General features: G+C 45.5%; 1 protein-coding gene and 1 pseudogene across 3 annotated transcripts; both read left to right on the top strand.

Annotated features, from left to right (window-relative positions):
• The first annotated feature begins 403 nt into the window (after positions 1-403).
• On the top strand, positions 404-8221 carry LOC120698545 (boron transporter 4-like). Of its 3 annotated transcripts, none has more exons than XM_039982214.1 (14): positions 404-946; positions 3553-3659; positions 3762-3844; positions 3924-4116; positions 4192-4330; positions 4406-4571; positions 5252-5418; positions 5542-5715; positions 5921-6016; positions 6103-6219; positions 6535-6857; positions 7001-7268; positions 7363-7491; positions 7844-8221. In XM_039982214.1, exons 2-14 carry the CDS (start codon positions 3556-3558, stop codon positions 7874-7876), a joined length of 1992 nt encoding a protein of 663 aa, XP_039838148.1. In that variant the 5' UTR covers positions 404-946; positions 3553-3555; the 3' UTR covers positions 7877-8221. The 3 variants fall into 3 exon arrangements, with proteins under 3 accessions (XP_039838148.1, XP_039838150.1, XP_039838149.1); XM_039982215.1 differs by lacking the exon at positions 404-946 and adding an exon at positions 1961-2425; XM_039982216.1 differs by having other exon boundaries at positions 553-924; positions 3762-4116.
• A 7084-nt stretch (positions 8222-15305) lies between these two features.
• On the top strand, positions 15306-17173 carry LOC120700747 (annotated as a pseudogene).
• The last annotated feature ends 2286 nt before the right edge of the window (positions 17174-19459 follow it).

Below are 19459 nucleotides of genomic sequence, written 5' to 3'. Positions count from 1 at the left end.
GTGGTGATAGGGATACGGAAATAAACGTGCTGAACAGTACGTGCAGAGGCCACAATAATCCCTTCATCTGAAAAAAAAGATACGCTGAACAGTAATGCATTGTTTAGTCAGTTGCCCCTAAGCATCACTGATTAAAACGACGTCTGAATTACTGCCGGCCACCTGATGCAAACTCGTTCTGTTGTTCGGAGGGATCAATCTGTTTGTCAGCTTACCCTGCTGTCACCTGTCAGTAATCTTTCAAAAAAAAGATATATAAGAGTAAATATATATCATGCTACTTGTATTATATGTTATATTTATATACTAGGCGTTGACGGAATGGCTATTGGCCAGCTGCAGATGCCGCCATTGGCCAGATAGCCACACAAATAATCAAGCGGGACGAGACGCTCGCATCACAGGCCAAGTCCAACCCGGCAGGCTGCATGGTCCCGAGTGCCCCGATAAAAGAGAGATCCCGATCCCGATCCCGATCCCGAGCCCCTGCACTCCCTTCTCCCCTCGCGCTCCCTTCTGGCCAGCGCTGCCGCCGGCCCTAGGCCATTGCGCCCTCTCCACCTCGCGCCGCACGCCGCACGCCGTCGCCCGTGCGCACGGAAGCAGCGCACAACGCTACTGTCGGGCCGGGCGCCCACCAGGCCTCTTCTGCTCCCCGGCGTCACCCCTTGCCGTGCCTCGTCGTTCGCCTGTGTCGCCACGCCCCTCTGCTCGCGAGCCTGTGGCCCCGCACGCCCTCTGCAGTTGCGGTGCCCCTGCTCCCCGTCGCCCCGCCTACTCGCCGGCCTCCTCCCTCCTAAGCGCGCCCCTGCATGCGCAGGTGCAGCCCTGCATCGCCCCTGCACGGCATCGCTGCCCAGGCCTGTTCGCTGGTCCCGAACAGACAAGCGCCACCCGCTTCCGGCTTCGATTCTCGCCACCACGGTGCGTCCCCGGTGCACGTAAGGTAGAAAACGGAACCCTCTCGTCGTGCCCTTTCAATTCCCCTGCTCCTCGCTCTCTCTCTCTTGCCTTAAATCACCGGGAATTTGGCCTCTAACCACGCTTTGGGTTCGTTCCAAGTGACACAGCGATCGCATGCAGGGCTGGCAAACTCGTGAGCCGGCTCGGCTAGATTGTTGAGCTGGCTTGGCTAGATTGTTGCTCGGCTCAATAAATTTTTTTAATGCTATTTTTGTTTGTTTTTGTTAACGAGCTGGCTCGCGCCAGCTCGCGAGCTGTTTAACTGAGTTAGAGGGGTCATCATAGTCAAGTTCGAATAGTCCAATCCGCTCGGCTCCAAATTATTTTTCTGCTAAAGTTTTATAATTTTTTGCTGTTGGCTCTTGTTTTATAATTTTTGTTGGCTCTTGTATTTACTGTTGGCTCTTGTTTTATAATTTTTGTCATTGCCTCATTAAATTCTAATAATTAGAACAAATATAATTAGAAAAAATGTTGATTGGCTGTGGTTCGTGCATGCTTGATTTATGATGGATTTTGGTAGTTTGAAACTTTATAATTGTTATAACTTTTGTACTTCACCTACGTTAACGTGGTAATTGTAAATTACAACTAGCTTGCGAGCCTAACGAGCTATTTCACCTATATTAACATAGTAATTATAAATTACATCTAGCTCATGAGCCAAACGAGCTAGGTTATTAACTAGCTGAGCTAAGCTTTTATTTCTGCTTATTTTGTTAACAAATTGAGTCAAGCTGGCTCGTTAAATTAACAAGTTAGACCGAGCTGAGCCAAGCATGGCTCAGTATCCAGCCCTAATCGCATGCATGCTCGATTCTCACAAATCACACGAGACAAACGTTCATGGCCTTTTTTTTGTTATTACAACCTTTGGAAAAAAAAGGAACCCCACGAAAACCATGATCGCAATTCACCTGCGGCTGCGCCCCACCGCCCAAGGCCGCCACGGCCGCCTCGGCCGTGATGCCGTTGCGGAGCCAAGCTCCAGCCGAGCGGCCTTCTCTCGTCGCTCGCCTCCTCGACCACATGACGGGTGGACCCCTGCGGGATCACCAACGGGCCCCTGTACAGGTGTCACGGCTTGACCCCACTGTCGGTGAGCGAGAGCGGGCATGCGTCATTGCTGTCCCACTCGTCAGTGACCGAGACGAGGGACGAGCTGAGTCGGGAGACAACAGAATTGATGGGAGCGCGTCCTCCTCCCTTCTCTCTCCCTGCACTTGCCTTCGCATTCTCCTCCCCATGTCTCCCGTCTCCTCCCAATTTGACGCGTTCGCTTATAAATACTGGCATTCGCGGGACTCGAGCAGCCCACCACCACGCCGTGGCCCGGACCGCCGCCTCTGTCCGCCTAGGGTTCCGCCCTGTGCCGAGGAGGACTCGGCATTACCGATCCAAACCCGCCGCCTCCTGCTCGCCAACTCGCCCGGCCTCTGCCTCCGCCGCCGCTCCGCGTCCGGTACGGCTTCCACTCCCCGATCGGGTCCCTTCTGTTCGATTGCCCAGTGATTCATGCAGTTATCGTCGTCGGATGGTGGGTTGGCTTTGTGTTGGGTGGCGGCATGTATATCTGCGGATTCGGAGTTGTTCACGATAATTTTGGAGTCGTGGCTCGTGAGATATTCCGGCGCCGCTGAACCTTTGTGTGTGTGTGCGCGCGCGCATATGCCTGCATGCATCAGTCCTGCGCGCACTACTGCACTATGTATGCGCACGTCTGTTTTTAGAACCAACGACCAACTAGACCAAGTGATGTGTGTGTTGTTTCTCTCTCCAGCCATGAGCCATCTGGAGATTTTTGGAAGAATTATCTGGGGTTTTCACGGCTGGTTCCAATCAGTTTAGCGCATGGTGGAGTGCTTGAGCTGTTTGTAACTCCGGTTTCTCTGTTCATGTGGGGTTTTGGTGTCTCCATCTGGATCTCGTGCTCCTATTTTCTCACCTGCTCCGCTCGCTTCCCCGAAAATTCGGTGCACATGACATGAGCTGCACTCGCCGTGCGTTGCGGGGGTTTTCTGTGTGTTTTAACTCCTTCGTTTGTTCCATTCCTGATGCGGTAACTATAGTTAGTGAGTTGTCCTCCTTAAAAGTCATCATCATCGAAAAATTGATGCGTGCAGTTGTTTGTTCGTAACTCTGGGTTAGAACTGGACCCCACACGCGTGAGGTGGGTAGCCTTCGACCGAACGGTGAGCTGCAGCTACTAGCTGGAACAAATTTTGGTGCTCTGCTCTGTTCTTTTGTTCATCAAAGGGTTTTGTACAAAGTCTAGTTCGATATACCAGTTGAATTAACTGTTAGAATGGTTATTTACGAAGTTGCTGCACATACTTATACGTACTTCACATACTTTATGTACGAGCTTGAGTTGTGACAACGACGTTTGCTTTTCCGTGGCCTGATGGCCAGCTAGGTCTTGTTTTGTAGATAAACTTTCTGTTATCTAATTAGTGAATGGTGGTGCTCTACCTGAGTTGTTTGTGGATGAGCCGTCTGATGACCTAATGTTAACCACAATTTAAATATTTTCTATCTACACTCCATTTAATTAATTCCAATTATAATAGTAAATTTTCTCTCTGACAGATTATGGATATGCTAAGAAGTCCCTTCAGGGGAGTCATTGCTGATGTCAAAGGAAGGGCAGCCTGGTACAGACATGATTGGGTTGCAGGACTCCATTCTGGCTTCAGGTCAGTTTTGTTCAAACTATCGTACATTCAGTGTGTCTTGTCTATTCACTTTTCCTGTTAGTTTTCATAGCTTATCTGTATTGCTTGCAAATGGACCATTAGGATATTGGCACCTACCATGTATATCTTCTTTGCCTCTGCACTTCCTGTGATTGCCTTTGGAGAGCAACTGAGCACGGCAACAAGTGAGACCACCTTCTGCTTCTATGCTAATTAGGCTTGTATTCACATAAATAGTAACAAAACCAAATATGTTTGTTTCAGATGGTAGACTCACAACAGTTGAAACGTTGGCATCTACGGCGATATGTGGCATCATACATTCAATTCTTGGAGGGCAGCCTTTATTGATTGTTGGAGTTGCCGAACCAACTATTATCATGTACACTTATCTCTACAACTTTGCCAAGAAACAACAAGGCCTGGGAGAGCAACTATATTTAGCGTGGACTGGATGGTAATGACTAAAATAGAATAAATCCGAACCTGTGCAAGCTTCAGATAAACTGAACTCGATATTTCTTGTCTGTAGGGTCTGCATCTGGACTGCCATCATGTTGTTTCTTTTGGCAATGTTCAATGCTTCCAATGTTATTAGCAGATTTACAAGGATCGCAGGAGAACTTTTTGGGATGTTAATCACTATTTTATTCTTGCAAGAAGCAATCAAGGTACTATGATACTAGTAAATTCTAGCCATTTCTTCCATGGCAGAAGCATTTTAACGCAGGGCCTGTCTACTGCAGGGGATCATAAGTGAATTTAGTGTTCCTGAAGATGCAGACAGCAGCTCACCGATACACCAATTCCAGTGGTTGTATGTCAATGGCCTACTTGGTGTCATATTTTCCATTGGCTTGCTTTACACTGCATTGAGGACCAGGCGAGCAAGGTCATGGTTGTATGGAGTAGGTTGGTCACTCATTTTCTACCCTTACATCTATCTTGTTATATCTAAAGCTGAGTGCAACTTTAAATGCAAAGCGGCCATTCAATAGATCCAGCAACAGTCCAGCCCAGAAACCCTGAAATTGTACTAAGTACTTACACAATAATTCCTGTGTCCAATATTGTAGGTGTGTTTTTGGTGTATATAAATACAACAATAACCGCAATAAAGCCTTTAAGTACCAAACAAGTTGGTATATGCTAGTTTTTTGTTTATAAATAGTCTTCAGAAAGTAGATCTTGACCTTTAGTTTATATTACTATATAGTATAATTTGCTACAAAACCAATCTTATATTGATACTGTTTGAAGCACTAATCTATCGGTAGACATAATTATTGGTAAAAACCTATAACATTTGACTTCAAATACAATTGAAGTGGATGGAGGGAATAACATTTGTTGTTTAGAGTGGATTGGGGATCGGACCTGAATGTCAAACCATTTTGATTAGGCCAGGCTTGAGTTTGTTTGTGCTTGGGCTAGTCTTGGCTACAGAGTCCAGTTTGGGCTGGGCCATATCAGGTTGGGATTGGGTTGAGAACCTGATTTAAGTAAGCCAATAATTGTTTCATATATTCTAGTTTATTTCTTTTGTAGTGCTATTCGTGCATTAATCATACATCTTGATTTGCCATTTACAGGATGTCTTAGAAGCTTCATAGCTGATTATGGTGTCCCACTTATGGTAATTGTGTGGACAGCATTGTCATATACCCTGCCAAGCAAGGTGCCGTCAGGAGTCCCCAGGAGGCTGTTGTCTCCACTTCCCTGGGAGTCAAGTTCACTGGGACACTGGACCATAGTGGAGGTAATAAGTCAATTGTTTACGATTCTTAGATGCAAATGTTAGTGATCTTTGCAGTGCAAACTTTAAAGAGACCACTCTGAAAATTTCGTAATTCTAAATGCTTTCACTGATGTTTAATGTCAGGATTTGATTTCTGTCCCTCCGGCGTATATATTTGCAGCCATTGTGCCTGCTCTAATGGTTGCAGGACTTTACTTCTTTGATCATAGTGTAGCTTCACAGTTGGCGCAGCAAAAGGAGTATAATTTGAAGAAGCCTTCTACCTACCATTATGACATTTTTGTCCTTGGAGTCATGGTACGTGGCATTTAAGTCTTTCTGTCATACAATTTGTAAGTTTTTTACCAGTTTGCGGGAAACTCAATCACATTTGTTGAACCAAAGTATCACAATCTACTTTTCCGTCAGTATAGATATATGATGCAGACCTCGGTATATCATGATCTCATCTTCAATATTATGGAAGTTTATTTCCTTTTCTCATGGTATATAAACATCATAGGTCCTACTCTGCGGTTTGATTGGTATCCCTCCATCTAATGGAGTCCTTCCTCAGTCTCCCATGCACACAAGAAGTCTTGCTGTCCTTAAGAGGCAGGTTGGTGAACTTCAAACTTATTTATGTGATTATGTCGCATGCTAAGGTAGTGAGGTTCGCTCACATATCCATCTCTTTAAATTCAGTTGCTAAGCAAAAAGATGGTTGATACTGCCAAGGAGAGCATAGGGAAAAGTGCAACCAGTTTGGAAATATATGGCAAGATGCAAGAAGTTTTCATCAAAATGGACAGCGAACAGAATGTGAGTCTTTTGACTTATTTATATTCGTCATCAACAAAGCCTTAGTATCTTACAGCAATTTGTTTGAAATCCTTACGAACAAGTAAGGGCTTTGCCTTTATCAATTACATAAACTCCCCTTAATTTATCAAATGCACCTTATTGTGAATGCTGTTGCATTCCAAACTCCAAAGCTCATATCACTTCTGCTGCATCTTTGCTTTCCGAAATACTTTTATCTGATGCCTAACTACCTACCTGAATGCTGCCCATGTTATTCTTTACGTAAAACTTAATATAAAATGACAATAATGCTTAAAAAATGTGATCCTTCAGGCTGATTCTGTTGATAAGGAATTGAAGAACTTTAAGGATGCTGTTCTGCAAGAAGGTGATGAAGAAGGGAAATTGGCTAGAGAATTTGACCCTCAGAAACATATAGAAGCCCATTTGCCTGTTCGAGTGAATGAACAAAGACTGAGCAATCTGTTGCAATCCATATTGGTTGGTGGTTGTGTTGGAGCTATGCCAGTCATCAGGATGGTACCAACATCGGTTCTCTGGGGTTACTTTGCTTACATGGCCATTGACAGTCTACCAGGGAATCAGTTCTGGGAAAGGATCCAACTTTTGTTCATCGCGGAAAGCCGACGCTACAAGTAATATCTCTTTTATGCATTTATTCAATTCATTTAAATAATTCGATGGACATGGAATAATGCAGAGCCCGTGTCTCCTTTGTGATTAACCATTGATTCCAAAACTAGTAGCGCTGCACTAACATGTGACGTAACATTTGCAGGGTTCTTGAAGATCCTCATGCATCTTTTGTGGAGTCTGTGCCTCCTAAAATAATAGTCATCTTCACGATCTTTCAGTTGGTTTACCTCCTGATATGCTTCGGCATAACATGGATACCCATAGCGGGTATCTTGTTCCCAGTGCCTTTCTTCCTTATGATACTCATCAGGCAGTATCTCCTCCCAAAGTTTTTTGACCCAATCTTATTGAGGGAATTGGACGCAGCTGAGTATGAAGAACTTGACGGTGTCCCCCATGAACACACACTCGTATAAAACTCATCTCGCCTTTACTTGAATCCGTGCATCAGTGCTTTGTATGCTCAACTTCTTTGGTTTATCTGAAATTTGGTTCCTTGCACAGGAGGATGAAGTATCTGAGGTAGGAAGCTGCATTAGCCGTCCCGATGCTGAGATATTGGATGAACTCACAACTAATCGCGGAGAGCTAAAGCATAGAACTTCAAGCCTACGTGAAGAAACACCAGTTCAGGTAATAATGGGCGCGCATTTTGTTCCACAATAGGTGTACAAGGGGATTTGAGATGATTTAGTGATGGCCCAACTGATTTACCCTCTGACCTTTTTCCTTTTTTCTGGCTTCAAATAGGAGCCAACCAGTTGAATTTTGCGTTCTTTTCTTTTCTTTGGAAGAATAAGTAGTCAAGTACGCACCATGCATGTCAGTGGCTGCTAACATAGGCAGATTTTCACTGGCGCAAATTCAAAATGGTCCTGTACTTCCAGTTAAGCACAGTTCACACCTTTCTCTTTCTTTTCTTGGAGAGAGGGGGTTTTCCATTTCTGTGGATTTGAGTTTAACAGATTCATCTCCACTGGTTTAGGTTCCTTCAAATGCCATTCAGCCGAGCCTGTGAAGATAGGGAAGTTACTGTAGGAAGTGATGATCCTCAAGCTGCAGTCCGTTGAGGTGAATACTGTTGCCACGTAATGTACTACTGATGGTGTTGTACTTGGGCTTTTAACCCAAGCGCATCTGTGTGGAAGGTGTAATTTGTAAGGACAGGTAGATAGTGTAAACTAGGGAGTGATTGGAAAGAGCAAGAAGAGAGGACAGATGCAAGATAGTCTTCGGATATGAAAGGGAAATTGGCTGAACCGAAATGAAGTAGAACCATATCAAATATCATTATTTAAATAGACTGTACGGATGGACCTTGCCTCGTTTTGTTATTAAGTTACTCGTACGTAGCTTTGCTCCTCTTCAACTGTGCAAATCGTGTCAGACTGTACTAACATTCAGGTTGCTTTTGGGCACAAAGTGCGCGTGAGTGTGAAGACTAACAACGACGAACATAACTGCATGCTCCGCAGACTGATGAGCAGTCGAGCAGGTTGCGTTGTCAAGCACGCCGCGGCCCAGGCACCAGTGGTTCGGCTCGGCTAGGGCCCTCACCTGCGGGTTATTCTGCCCGCCGGCCTCGTTAGCTGTTACGGGCGGCGCAAGTCCATATGGGCCAATTTGACGAGAGCGGGCCTTTCCTTCTTGATCGACCGGCTGCTGCTGCTACGTAGAGGCCTGCTCGCAGTGGGCCTATCCTTTGACAAAAAAAAGATGATAAAGATGGTCATGAATCAAATTACAAAAGCAGCGCCTGTTGACTAGTGCCAAGTGATCAAAGCATTTAATCCTCAACTAAGATGTACTTATCCAAGAACCCTTAGCCTGATCTGTTATATCTCCACGTCACTCTAAACGCTGTTATACAACAAAGGGATACAAATCTTCTACGGTACTTCACCCTACAGTTTGGTCACTGACGTGGAGGTCTGACCCCGCATGGAAGTGACAGAAGAACCCAGTTCCAATAAAGAAACCCCTCCTTTGATCAGGTTCAGATTTTTTATTTTACCTGGCTGCCCGCCTAAATTATTGCTGACCCAGCCCGGATGTTCCTTTCGCCCGGATCAGCACTCCAGATCACCTCCAGGTCCGAAAGCGTCTCGTCGCTGCTTTCCAGGCAGCTCGTTTTTACTTCCTCCTGGAAAGAGACGCGACTGGTGTAGCAGTGTTATACTCCTGTCCAATTTTTTTATTTCCCCCAGCGAATATCCTCGCCGTATATGCTAAGCTCGGGGCCTCCTTGGTAGTATATACCGCGGCTCGGATATTCAGACATTGCACGTACTGGTGTCTGGCTCGATCACAAACTTGCAGTCAAAGAATCTTCTCTGAAACAAGAATGTTTAATTCGAGATGCCGACGGCACACATGAGGCGCGCGGATTTGACGAACTTCTCTGCAGGCAGGGAACGCCTCGATCTCGTTGCTCCAGATCCAGCTAGCGTACCCAGCAACGATTCGATAACTAATTCTGTCCTCATCTCGTTTGCAAGCGAACTCTTTTTTTTTTTTTAACGCGAAACATCAACGTACGAATCCGATAGAGAATCATGGCCACTTTGGTGCAGAAGCTAGGGCTTTCTTCTTCTTGTACTAGCGAATGCACATGCCTACATCTAGTAGAAGGCGAACGCGGAGCAGCTGCGCAACGACGACACGGCACGTCGGCGCGTGCACGCCGTGCGAAATGTTCACGCGGCCGCGGCTGCCGCCGTCGCCGTCGCCGTCGCGCCCCCGCGCCTAGACGCGCGCGGCGAGGCATCGGTCCAGGCTGCCGCCGGTGCATTGCGCGCCGTAGACGCCGGAGCAATCAGTACATTCGGTTACCAATTACTACTACTACCGGGGCGGGGCGTCCACGTGCGCCACGCCTCGGTGGCCGGGCAAACGCAGGGTCGCGGAGGCCGCGCCGTGGCTAGCGGAAGGGTCTCCCTCTCGCCGCGAAAGGCAGGACGTGAAGCCTGACGATGGGCCGAGAAAATCCGAGGGCCCTGCGGGCTGCCAAACTCGTGGGCTAAAAATTTAGGGCTTGTTATGGGCTTTGCATATAAAGGATAGGATCGGATTGGGGCTTTAAAAGGATTGGCACATGCCGGATTTTGAACTTGGCCCATGTTAGCCCGCCGTTTTTTCTTTTTTATATTTTTTAAAAATAAAAATTTCAAAAATATATGTCCATTTTGAAATATTTCAAAAATATCCCCGGTCGCCTCCCATAGGGCGACAGGTCTTAAGTGTAATTTTTTTTCCTTCAAATTCGCAACGAGGTCCCTGGAAAAAAGGGCTTGTCGCCCCCCCCGGGCGACAGGGGCCTGTCGCCCACCCCTGGGGCGACAGGGGCCTGTCGCCCGTTGGGGGGGGGGGGGCGACAGGGTCCCCTCCCCTTATATAAGCCCTGGCCGCCATATGCCGCCGTTCCCTTTGTCATTTGAGCCAAAAAATTCAGAAAAAAAGAGAGAGGTGAGGAGAAGAAAAACGGCGAAACTCTGCCGAATTGCGTACTTGTGATCTACCGGTAACTTCCGTATGAATCCATTGATATTGTATAACAATTAAATTTAATTAGCGGATTAGCTGAATTAGATTTTGTGCTTTAGAACACACGTTTAGTATTACAATTTCAGTACTATTACATACTTGTTTTTAAATTAATTATGAATTAGAATAGAATTATGAAAGTACCTTATTGATATTGCAGCCTAAGACAATGGCTGCCTACAATTGTGGAGGATTTTCATGGACCGAAGAAAAATCTAGTATAATACTTGATATCATGACCCATCTTGTTATCAGTAAGAAGTTGGATCCGTTAGTGGATGGTACGATAGAGATGGTGTTGTCCAAAGTAGTAGAGTTTAAAGATTTCACATTATTTCGAGGTATTACGACGCAAGATGTAAAGGGACACCTGATAGAACATCGGAAGATATACATGAGAGTATGTGAACTAGCGAATCATCCTAATATCATTGGATTCTTACAAAGTGCTTGTAAGATATGGATGCGGCCAGAGGTGTATGAGATGCACATTATGATAACTCTCATTCAGTTGTAATCCCGTCCGTCATTTCGAATCTATATTTATGAAACAGTAATATTGTTTTTTAATTATATGCTAGGATTACCCCGAGGACACGGAGTTGATTAACGAAACGATACCAAATTTCCGTAAATTGGTATGTATCTTCGGTGGTTGACTTATGCCGCAAACTAGACGAAGGAGGCGGATAAGATCTTCGGGTGATAGTACTTGGCCTGCGCAAGAACAGATGCCCGGAGGTTCGTCGAGTCATGCTTTAGCACCTCAACCACCAACTTGTGTTAACTGGGATGACGACATGGATGACTTCATGCCCCCCAAACCATGGCCTCCAACACATGATGTTCCTCCCCTTGTACATGAACCTAGAATCAGAAAGGAGACAAAGGGAAAGGCAAGAGGTTCGTCAAGTCATGTTGCACCACCTGCAGCACAAACTTGTGTTAACTGGGATGACGACATGGATGACTTCATGCCCCCCCAAACCATGGCCTCCAACACATGATGTTTCTCCCCTGTACATGAACGTAGATCCAGAAAAGAGAGAAAGGGAAAGCCAAGAGGTTCGTCGAGCCATAGTACACCACCTGCAGCACCACCATCTGTCAACTGGGATGACGACCTAGATGATTTCATGCCATGATCTATAACATATGATGTTCATCGGTTTAAGATGTATTCGCATTTAGTATTGTTAATGTTGTATTTTGCTTGTATGTATGTCTCTTACCAAACTTGCATTCACTGGACATGTACATAATGTCGAGTTTGAATCGTACTTAGTCGTAATGGAGCATCGAAGTATAAACATACCATCTATTGTATGTAATGGAAAATACGAGAGTGATCAGAGGCGAACGTTGAAGTGTATAAAAAGCACTAGGGTGTCAGACCCTCTTAGCCTTCTGCTGGGCACGGACATGGCCCTCAGAGCTTTTCATGTGACTAGAATACTATAAAGCACATATTTAATTAATATAACGATAAGAAATAAGAACTAAGAAATACATTACATAATGTGAACCATCAAATTTTACATCATAATACAACGATAATGAAACAAACATCACACATGCAGTGGCATGGCAGAATCCGTTGCAAACTACGGTAAACAGATTTCGGACTAACCTAACATGCCTTAGGTAAGTTTAAAAAAAACAGAACAAACACAACGATGCAGCAAGTCACTAGCACTAGGGTAGTTCTAGTAGCCGTACCCCCACGTAGCAAACTGCGTTGAGCCTTCTCCGCAGTATGCACCCATTGCAGGTGGCGTAGGCGGTGGTGCCGGAGGCGCAGGGCCCTTCTTCTTGTGACAAGGACAGTTGCAGTAAGGAATAGTGCATGGTTCATCCTGTGAACCGGCAGCATTGCTGGTATCATCAACTTCGTCGTCTTTGTTACCCTCGCTCACTTCCTCATAATGGTTCACCTTGCATTCCAGATCAAAGATCTTTATCTGGAGGTACTCGATGAACTCCTGAACAGAATCAATTGGTGCAGGATCGACCCACCTAGTAAAACCACAGTTTTCTGGAGCATCGAAAGACTGCAAAACAAATTTCATATAAGGTGTCTCATTGAAGATAAAGAAATGAACCAACCGAGTATTACCCATGCATGTGGACATTTAAAGAAACGCCGACCGTCATCCATCCCGTCGGTGCACATCTGCACTAAGCAGTTCTCACCATGTCTACATTTTGGCCACGGTTCTCTACGGTTATCGTATTGTCGAAGAGGAGTTTCATTGGTAAATTCACTCTTGTGCTGTGGTGGAAACTCAAATACTGGTTCCGGAAAGGAATCAGGTCCAAGAGGCCCCTCCCATATGGGGTCTCCCTTTCTTCCCCCTTTTCCTTTCCCAAAACCGTAGTAATTCTTCTCGCTAGACCCACCTCCAGACATTGGATATACAATGAGGTTTGGTGTTTAAGTGCTGCTGGGAGTTCACAAACTTCGGAGTATTTATAGACGCACAAAGGTCTGATACCCGGAGTGTGGAGTGTAAATGCACCTAAAAAGCCTACATGACAACACAGTGAAGAGGCTAGCTGACCAAACACTGAAAAGGCTAGATTCGATTCTCGAAATGACTACTCGATGCATCTCTGTGCATGCAGACTCACAGCGCTGCATTGCTGCCGCTCGGTCGATCGCGCCTAGATGCCGCCTTCCCCACTACACGCCACAGACCTGCGCTGTAGAATGACAGGTCCGTCGTCCTCGACAGAGGGACTGCTTTGAAGGTGAGCTGTAGTGGTTGCCGTGTTGTCACATCTTTTTGAAATGGTGGAAGGGCACTGCTATTGGGTCACGTATGTCTGAGCAAAGAATACGACATTTCGGAAACCCGTGATCGCCGTGCTGAGCAGTGGCAATCTGTGATCTCGTACTCACAGCTAGATACACTATGGTTCCTATTTTCAGCTATTCGAGTGTGTAGTCGTCATCATCGTCAGCAGGATCTCGGCCGCTAACTCCTACCACACCTAACTTGTCCTTCATTAAATCACGGGAAAAAATCGCAAAAACTTCCCTTATTTCACGAGCATTATGGAACCCACAAACATAATAAGTTCACATCAATAGTATGTATAGAAACAAATGACAAGTAAACTAGCACAATCATAAACATTGGATACAAATAAACGGTCCACAGCTATCTCATTACAAATAAACATCAGAGATACAAACATCAGATATACAAACATTTCCAGTTTGACTTCCATTTCCCCTTGAATGCATGTACTCGCCATGGACATCCATCATTCACACACTTCACCTCATATTCTTTACTGCCAGACTTTACGACTCTGAATTCTCGTTTCAATGATATTGCCCATAGTCTCACAGCATCTTTTACGGCTTTAATGTTTCGATATATTGCACCTTGCACTACCTCATTCCCTCTGTACTCCCACTCCTGATTTCGTACATCTTCTGCGACATGACTGCCAAAACCATGCTCCTTCCACTCTTTTGGCAATGAGTACTGCTCGTCATCAGATGAGCCCTCATATTCTTCCATCTCTATTGCGGATTGGTCTTCTGCCTCCATCTCGTCCACAATGCTATGTATCCTCTCTCCCTCATCAGCAAGGCCCTGTGGTCTCATGTTTTGGTTCCCTGTCTCTTCTGACTCATCTTACTCAACATAATTGGTCTCTCTTTGAATACTCGGAGTTCCTTGATCTGCACAATGTTGGATTTCATTTTGTGTCTTCTCCCGAATTTGAACAAGAATGACGAGAGGCCACCCACGCTCTAGAGCTGCTTGCATGTACTTCTGCCAGTCATCAGTGCTGTGTATCATCATCAATTCCCATAATTCACTTTCTACCTCCCAATTAACAAGAGACTGGACGGTGATCACATGTGTCAACGGATCAACACGGAACCCACGCTGCAGCCACTTACATATGGAACCAAAACTTCTTTCCAGATGTTTATCTATGGCGCTAGATGTGCACTTAAAGGCAGAAAGATCTACTCCATTTGGCCCATACATAACATTGTAGTCACCATAAAATATTTGAAACTGCATCTTGCTCGACATATCTGTATATCACATAATACTTATCGAGTTATACTCTTTACTTCACTACCTTATTCAATAATCCGTAAAAACTAAGTATGAAATTCAACTACAACGTATAAGTATTCATAACTACGTGATGACACTCAAATTCTATACTGCATAGGCCAAATTCTATTTTAAATTATAATTAATTTATAAACACGTCTCTAATAGTACTGCAATTGTAATAATAAATGCGTAGTACTAATTTTCTAAACTAATTTACTACTACGTAACTACAAACTAAAGTATCATTAAACTCCTACTTAAATGGTTCTACTATAGCACTAATTAAATTAAATTACTCACCCCTACTTAAATTACTCCTACTTAAATGCGTAGTACTTAAATAGAAAAATATATAAACTAAATGTACTAACCTGCAGATCACAAGTGCTGAATCCGGCAGGGCTTCGCCGCTTCCCTTCTCCTCACCCCTCTCTTTTTTTCTGAATTTTTGGTGGAATTTTCGGGCTCAAATGAGGAGGAAAGGAGGGGTTGCATCTTATATAAGGGGGCTTACCCCGGTCGCCTGCGGAGGGGGCGACAGGCGCCCCCTGTCGCCCGTTGGGGGGGCGACAGGCCCCCTTTTTTTCCAGGCCCCCTTTTTTTCCAGGGACCTCGTTGCAAATTTGATGAAAAAAAATTACACTTAAGGCCTGTCGCCCTATGGGGGGCGGCCGGGGGATATTTTTGAAATATTTCAAAACGGACATATATTTTTGAAATTTTTATTTTTTAAAAATATAAAAAAGAAAAAAGCGCCGTTAGCCCGTGGATAGGAAATAAGGGCTTGGCCCGTGGAAGGGCTCCTCGTCGTGTCGGAGGAGGGCTGGGCGAGGGCGACGCTGCCGTAGCGCCGCCAGCGTGTGCTCCGCGGCTCTGGACCTCGCCGCTGCACCTTCTCGGGCGCCACGGCCGGTGAGGCAAAGGCTGAGATCGGGATTTCCTCTGTTCTTTTGATTTCATGCTGCTCTTGATCCCCACGCGCATTCCACCCGCCCCTAATTCTTCTGATCTCGATCTGCAGGCAGCGGCTGTTCTTGCTTCATGCCCTGAGCGAGCTCGGGGTTTCCTCTGTTCTCAACCAGCCAACCGGGTCTCCTCCACCACGCCAAGCCTTCGCCCGTCGAGCGGGGGCTGGCCACATCCTATCCTCCGCCTTCTACCGGTGCTGTGTCGTCGTGGCGTGGAGATCCACCTATCCGGACTCAATCGATTCGTCCCTGCCGGTGAGTGACCAGAATCTTGGCGCAATTCGATGTGTGTAGCCTCCTATCCTCAGTTCATCATATTGCAGTTACTTTTATCTCAATATGTTATCAGATAACTGAGACCTGGCTACCTATATGTTGTTGTTATCTTCGTAAAATACCCTGTTTCTTATTTGATCTCTATCAGCCTCTTTTCGACACATCATTTTGACTACTTTATTAACTATATTTTTTCAAGGCAAGTCTAGCTATATAATTCTCACATAATCAATTTTGAGAGTGTCAATGTTCAATTACTAAACAGAGTAGTCACTAAACAGAGCTTAAATCATAGTGCAGCGTATTTTTTTACAGTGATAGTATTTTTTTGCTTTGCCATATCACTTCTGCTAGGATCAGTTCAGTCCTCGTTTCTTGATGCTAAAGCTTTTTTTTTTTGCCTTGTTTACATAGGATCTGTTGTGTTGTAGCCTTAATTCTGGTTGCACTAGATACAAATGGAAGGAGTTTCAGCAGTTCCGGAACTTATTGGAGAGAGTCATGAGTCTATGTCAACTGAGCAATCAAGTCGGTCATCCAAAAAAAGAGCTAAAGTTTGGGAACACATAGAGTCGGAAGTAGTAGATGGAATAGAAAAGGCAATCTGCAAATACTGTAGGGCTCAATTATCTTTGGTCTCTGGGAAAGGGACATCTCACCTAAATAGGCACATCGGATACCACTGCCCTCAGATTACACAAGAAGACAGCGACAGGTTCTTAGCAACCTTGAAGTCAAAGTCTAGTGATGCAGACCAGCTCATCTTCGATCCTGTAGTATTTCGAGGTCTAGTAGCCAAGTACTTCATTAGCGCAGAGATTGCGTTTCGAAAAGCCGAAGATCCTGCTTGGAAAGAAATGATAAATTATTGTCAACCATCGTTCAGAGTAGTTGGTCGGCAGAGTGTGCGGGCAGATTGCCTTCTGCTGTATGAAGAGGAGAAGCTTATGTTGTTTGACCAGTTCTCAAAGTTGAAATCCCATGTTAGTTTGACAGCAGACCTGTGGTCCTCTAACCAAAACTTGGGGTACCTTGGTGTCACAACCCATTTCATCAATGAAGAGTTTGAGCTTCAAAAGAAGATCATTGCATTCAAGCAAATTTCTTTCCCCCCATACATCATATGTTGTGCAAGATGGCATTACTTCTTGCTTGATGGAGTGGGAATTGGTTAGTCAGTTGTTCACTATAACATTAGACAATGCTAGTGTGAATAACAAAGCCACAAAAGACATGTGTGATGCTTTAGGTGATCAGATGTTCTTCAGAGGTGAACACATGCATGTGAGATGTGCTGCCCATGTTCTTAATATAATGGTTCAAGCTGGGCTAAAGGTGATTCCTAATGCAATCGGGAGTGTCCGTGATATTATCAAAGTAGTGACTTCATCACCATGTTATACAGTCATCCGACTAATCGCGATTAGTCGCAATTAGTCGACCTTATCGCTCTGCTGGCTTCGATAAGTGAAACGACTAGCTTTTGTCGATCAGATGTCTGATCGTCCGACTAATCGTCGCCTAATCGCGATTAGTCATCCGACTAGCTACTTGGACGATCAGGCCAAAACCAAAAGATGTCCAGCAGACCAGCACTCCAGCCCGCCGCCTGTACTGGGCTCAATTAGGCCCATTAGCCATTAGGGTTAGGTTAACTATATAACTTGCACCATTAGCCATTAGGGTTAGGTTAACTATATAACTTGCACCATTATCCATTAGCCATTAGGGTTAGGTTAACTATATAACTTGCACCAGTAGCCATTAGCCATTAGCCTGTACTGTGTGGGACAAGAATATGGAGTTCTGGACAGTTCAAACATCAAATCTCACAAGTAAGTGTCACCAAACTGACTATCATTGTGGTGTTACTGCTTGCTATATAGTATATAAGTACATATACATGTACATATATGTCATGGGATATATAGGACGACTATAGCGACGACTAGGACCGACTAGGGTCGACTAATCGACCTGATCGACGACTAGTCGCGACTAGTCGCCTTATCGGTGCCATGGCGACTAGGTTCGACTAGACGACTGTATAACATTGCTTCATCACCATCCCGCATGCAGATTTTTAACTCCATTGTTCAATCACTGGGTCACAAAAGCAAGTCTGGACTGGTTCTTGATGTTCCACATCGTTGGAATGCAACATATGATATGCTGAATGAAGCCTTGAAGTATAAGGTAGCTTTGAACAGATTCGCTGCAGAGCAATATCACCAAGCTCCCAGTGAACAAGAATGGGCAAAAGATGAAAAGTTGCATGGATTTTTGCAAGTATTCACTGATGCAACCAAGGCGTTTTTAGCGGATAGACATCCTACAACTCATCTATTTCTGAAGATGATGCTAGCCATTAGAGATGTATTGCTTGATGAAGTTTGGAACTCAAACGAATTGTAAAATTTGAAAAGTACTGGTCAAAGTACTGGTCAAAGCCGAATATTGTTCTTCTGATTGCTGCTGTTCTAGATCCATCCATGAAGCTGGACTTCATCAAATTTTACTTCTTTACAGTTGCTGAAAATGCAGACATGAACATGAGGGAGCTGAAAAGGTGCTTGAATAGATATTACTTGGAGTATGAAAAGATAGTGAGGACTCAAAATCTACCTGTTTTCATGCCAACTAATGAGCAGCCAACAACTTAGTCCGGGGAGTCTTGTAAAAGTGTTTTAGGACCGGTTTGTGGTAAAAGGCGAGTGGAGTATGCATTTGCTCAGTTTGCATCTCGGAATTTAGATGCTCGTTCAGAAAGGACAGAATTGGACACTTATTTAGAGGATCCGAGAGTGACTGTAAGGTTGGGTGAGAATTTTAATGTGCTGGCATGGTGGAAGAAGAACTCGGACGCATACCCAATCCTATCTTTGATGACTAGGGATTTTCTCGCAATTCCCGTAAGCACCTACGTAACACGGATACGCCACTAAGGTAGCGTATTGCGTATCCGATACGTATCGGATACGCCTTGGATACATATCCTAGGAGTATCCGAATTTTTATTATTTTCGTGAATATTGGATACGCGAGCCGCTATGTATCTGTCTTGTGGATCCGGCCCTGCTCGCCGGCCGCGCGCGGCATGCTGTGGAGGTCAAGACCGTCGCCGTGTAGAACTGGAGGCCGCCGTGCGCCCGTTGCCCTCGCACGCCAACGGCCGCTGCGCCCGCCGTCGCCTTTGCACGCCGCAAGCCCAAGCTATCGCTCTCACGAGCCACCGCCCGCCGTAGACCTCGCGAGAAGGCACCCGCCGTCGCCCTAGCACGCCACCGGCGTTGCCCGCCTCCTGGATCTGGCCAACGAGGAGGCGGGGAGCCGGCGGAGGAGGAGGCGCGGAGCCCTGGATCTGGCCTACGGGGAGCCGGCGGCGGGGACGAGGAAGAGCAGGAGTGGCGGAGCTCCGGTGGAGAGGCGGAGAGGGAGAGTAGACAGCAGAGCATGTGCGGCGGCGGCCATGCGGGGGGGGGGGGGGAGGGGTTTGGTGGGGTGGTAGTGAGTATGTGCGGCGGCGTGGGTGAACGGGGATGAGATGGATTTGGGTTGGGCTGAATGTACTATTGGGCCCAATTAATAAATTCGGGTTTTTTATTTAAAAAAATAGTAAAACGTATCCGCGTATCGAGTTTTTTAGGAAATTGCCGTATCCGCGTATCCGTATCCTTTCGATACCGATATGTGTATTCGTATCCGTGCTGCATAGGTAAGCAC

Source organism: Panicum virgatum, chromosome 3K, assembly GCF_016808335.1.
Source record: "Panicum virgatum strain AP13 chromosome 3K, P.virgatum_v5, whole genome shotgun sequence".
NCBI lineage: Eukaryota > Viridiplantae > Streptophyta > Magnoliopsida > Poales > Poaceae > Panicum > Panicum virgatum.
This window is presented reverse-complemented; position numbering and strand designations above follow the sequence as displayed.

Coding starts and splice junctions, on each gene's coding strand:
- LOC120698545 (XM_039982215.1), top strand. CDS start 2,150: ATGGGAGCGCGTCCTCCTCCCTTCTCTCTCCCTGCACTTGCCTTCGCA. Junction 4,331..4,405: donor TCTTGCAAGAAGCAATCAAG/GTACTATGATAC, acceptor TGTCTACTGCAG/GGGATCATAAGTGAATTTAG. Junction 6,858..7,000: donor GCGGAAAGCCGACGCTACAA/GTAATATCTCTT, acceptor TAACATTTGCAG/GGTTCTTGAAGATCCTCATG.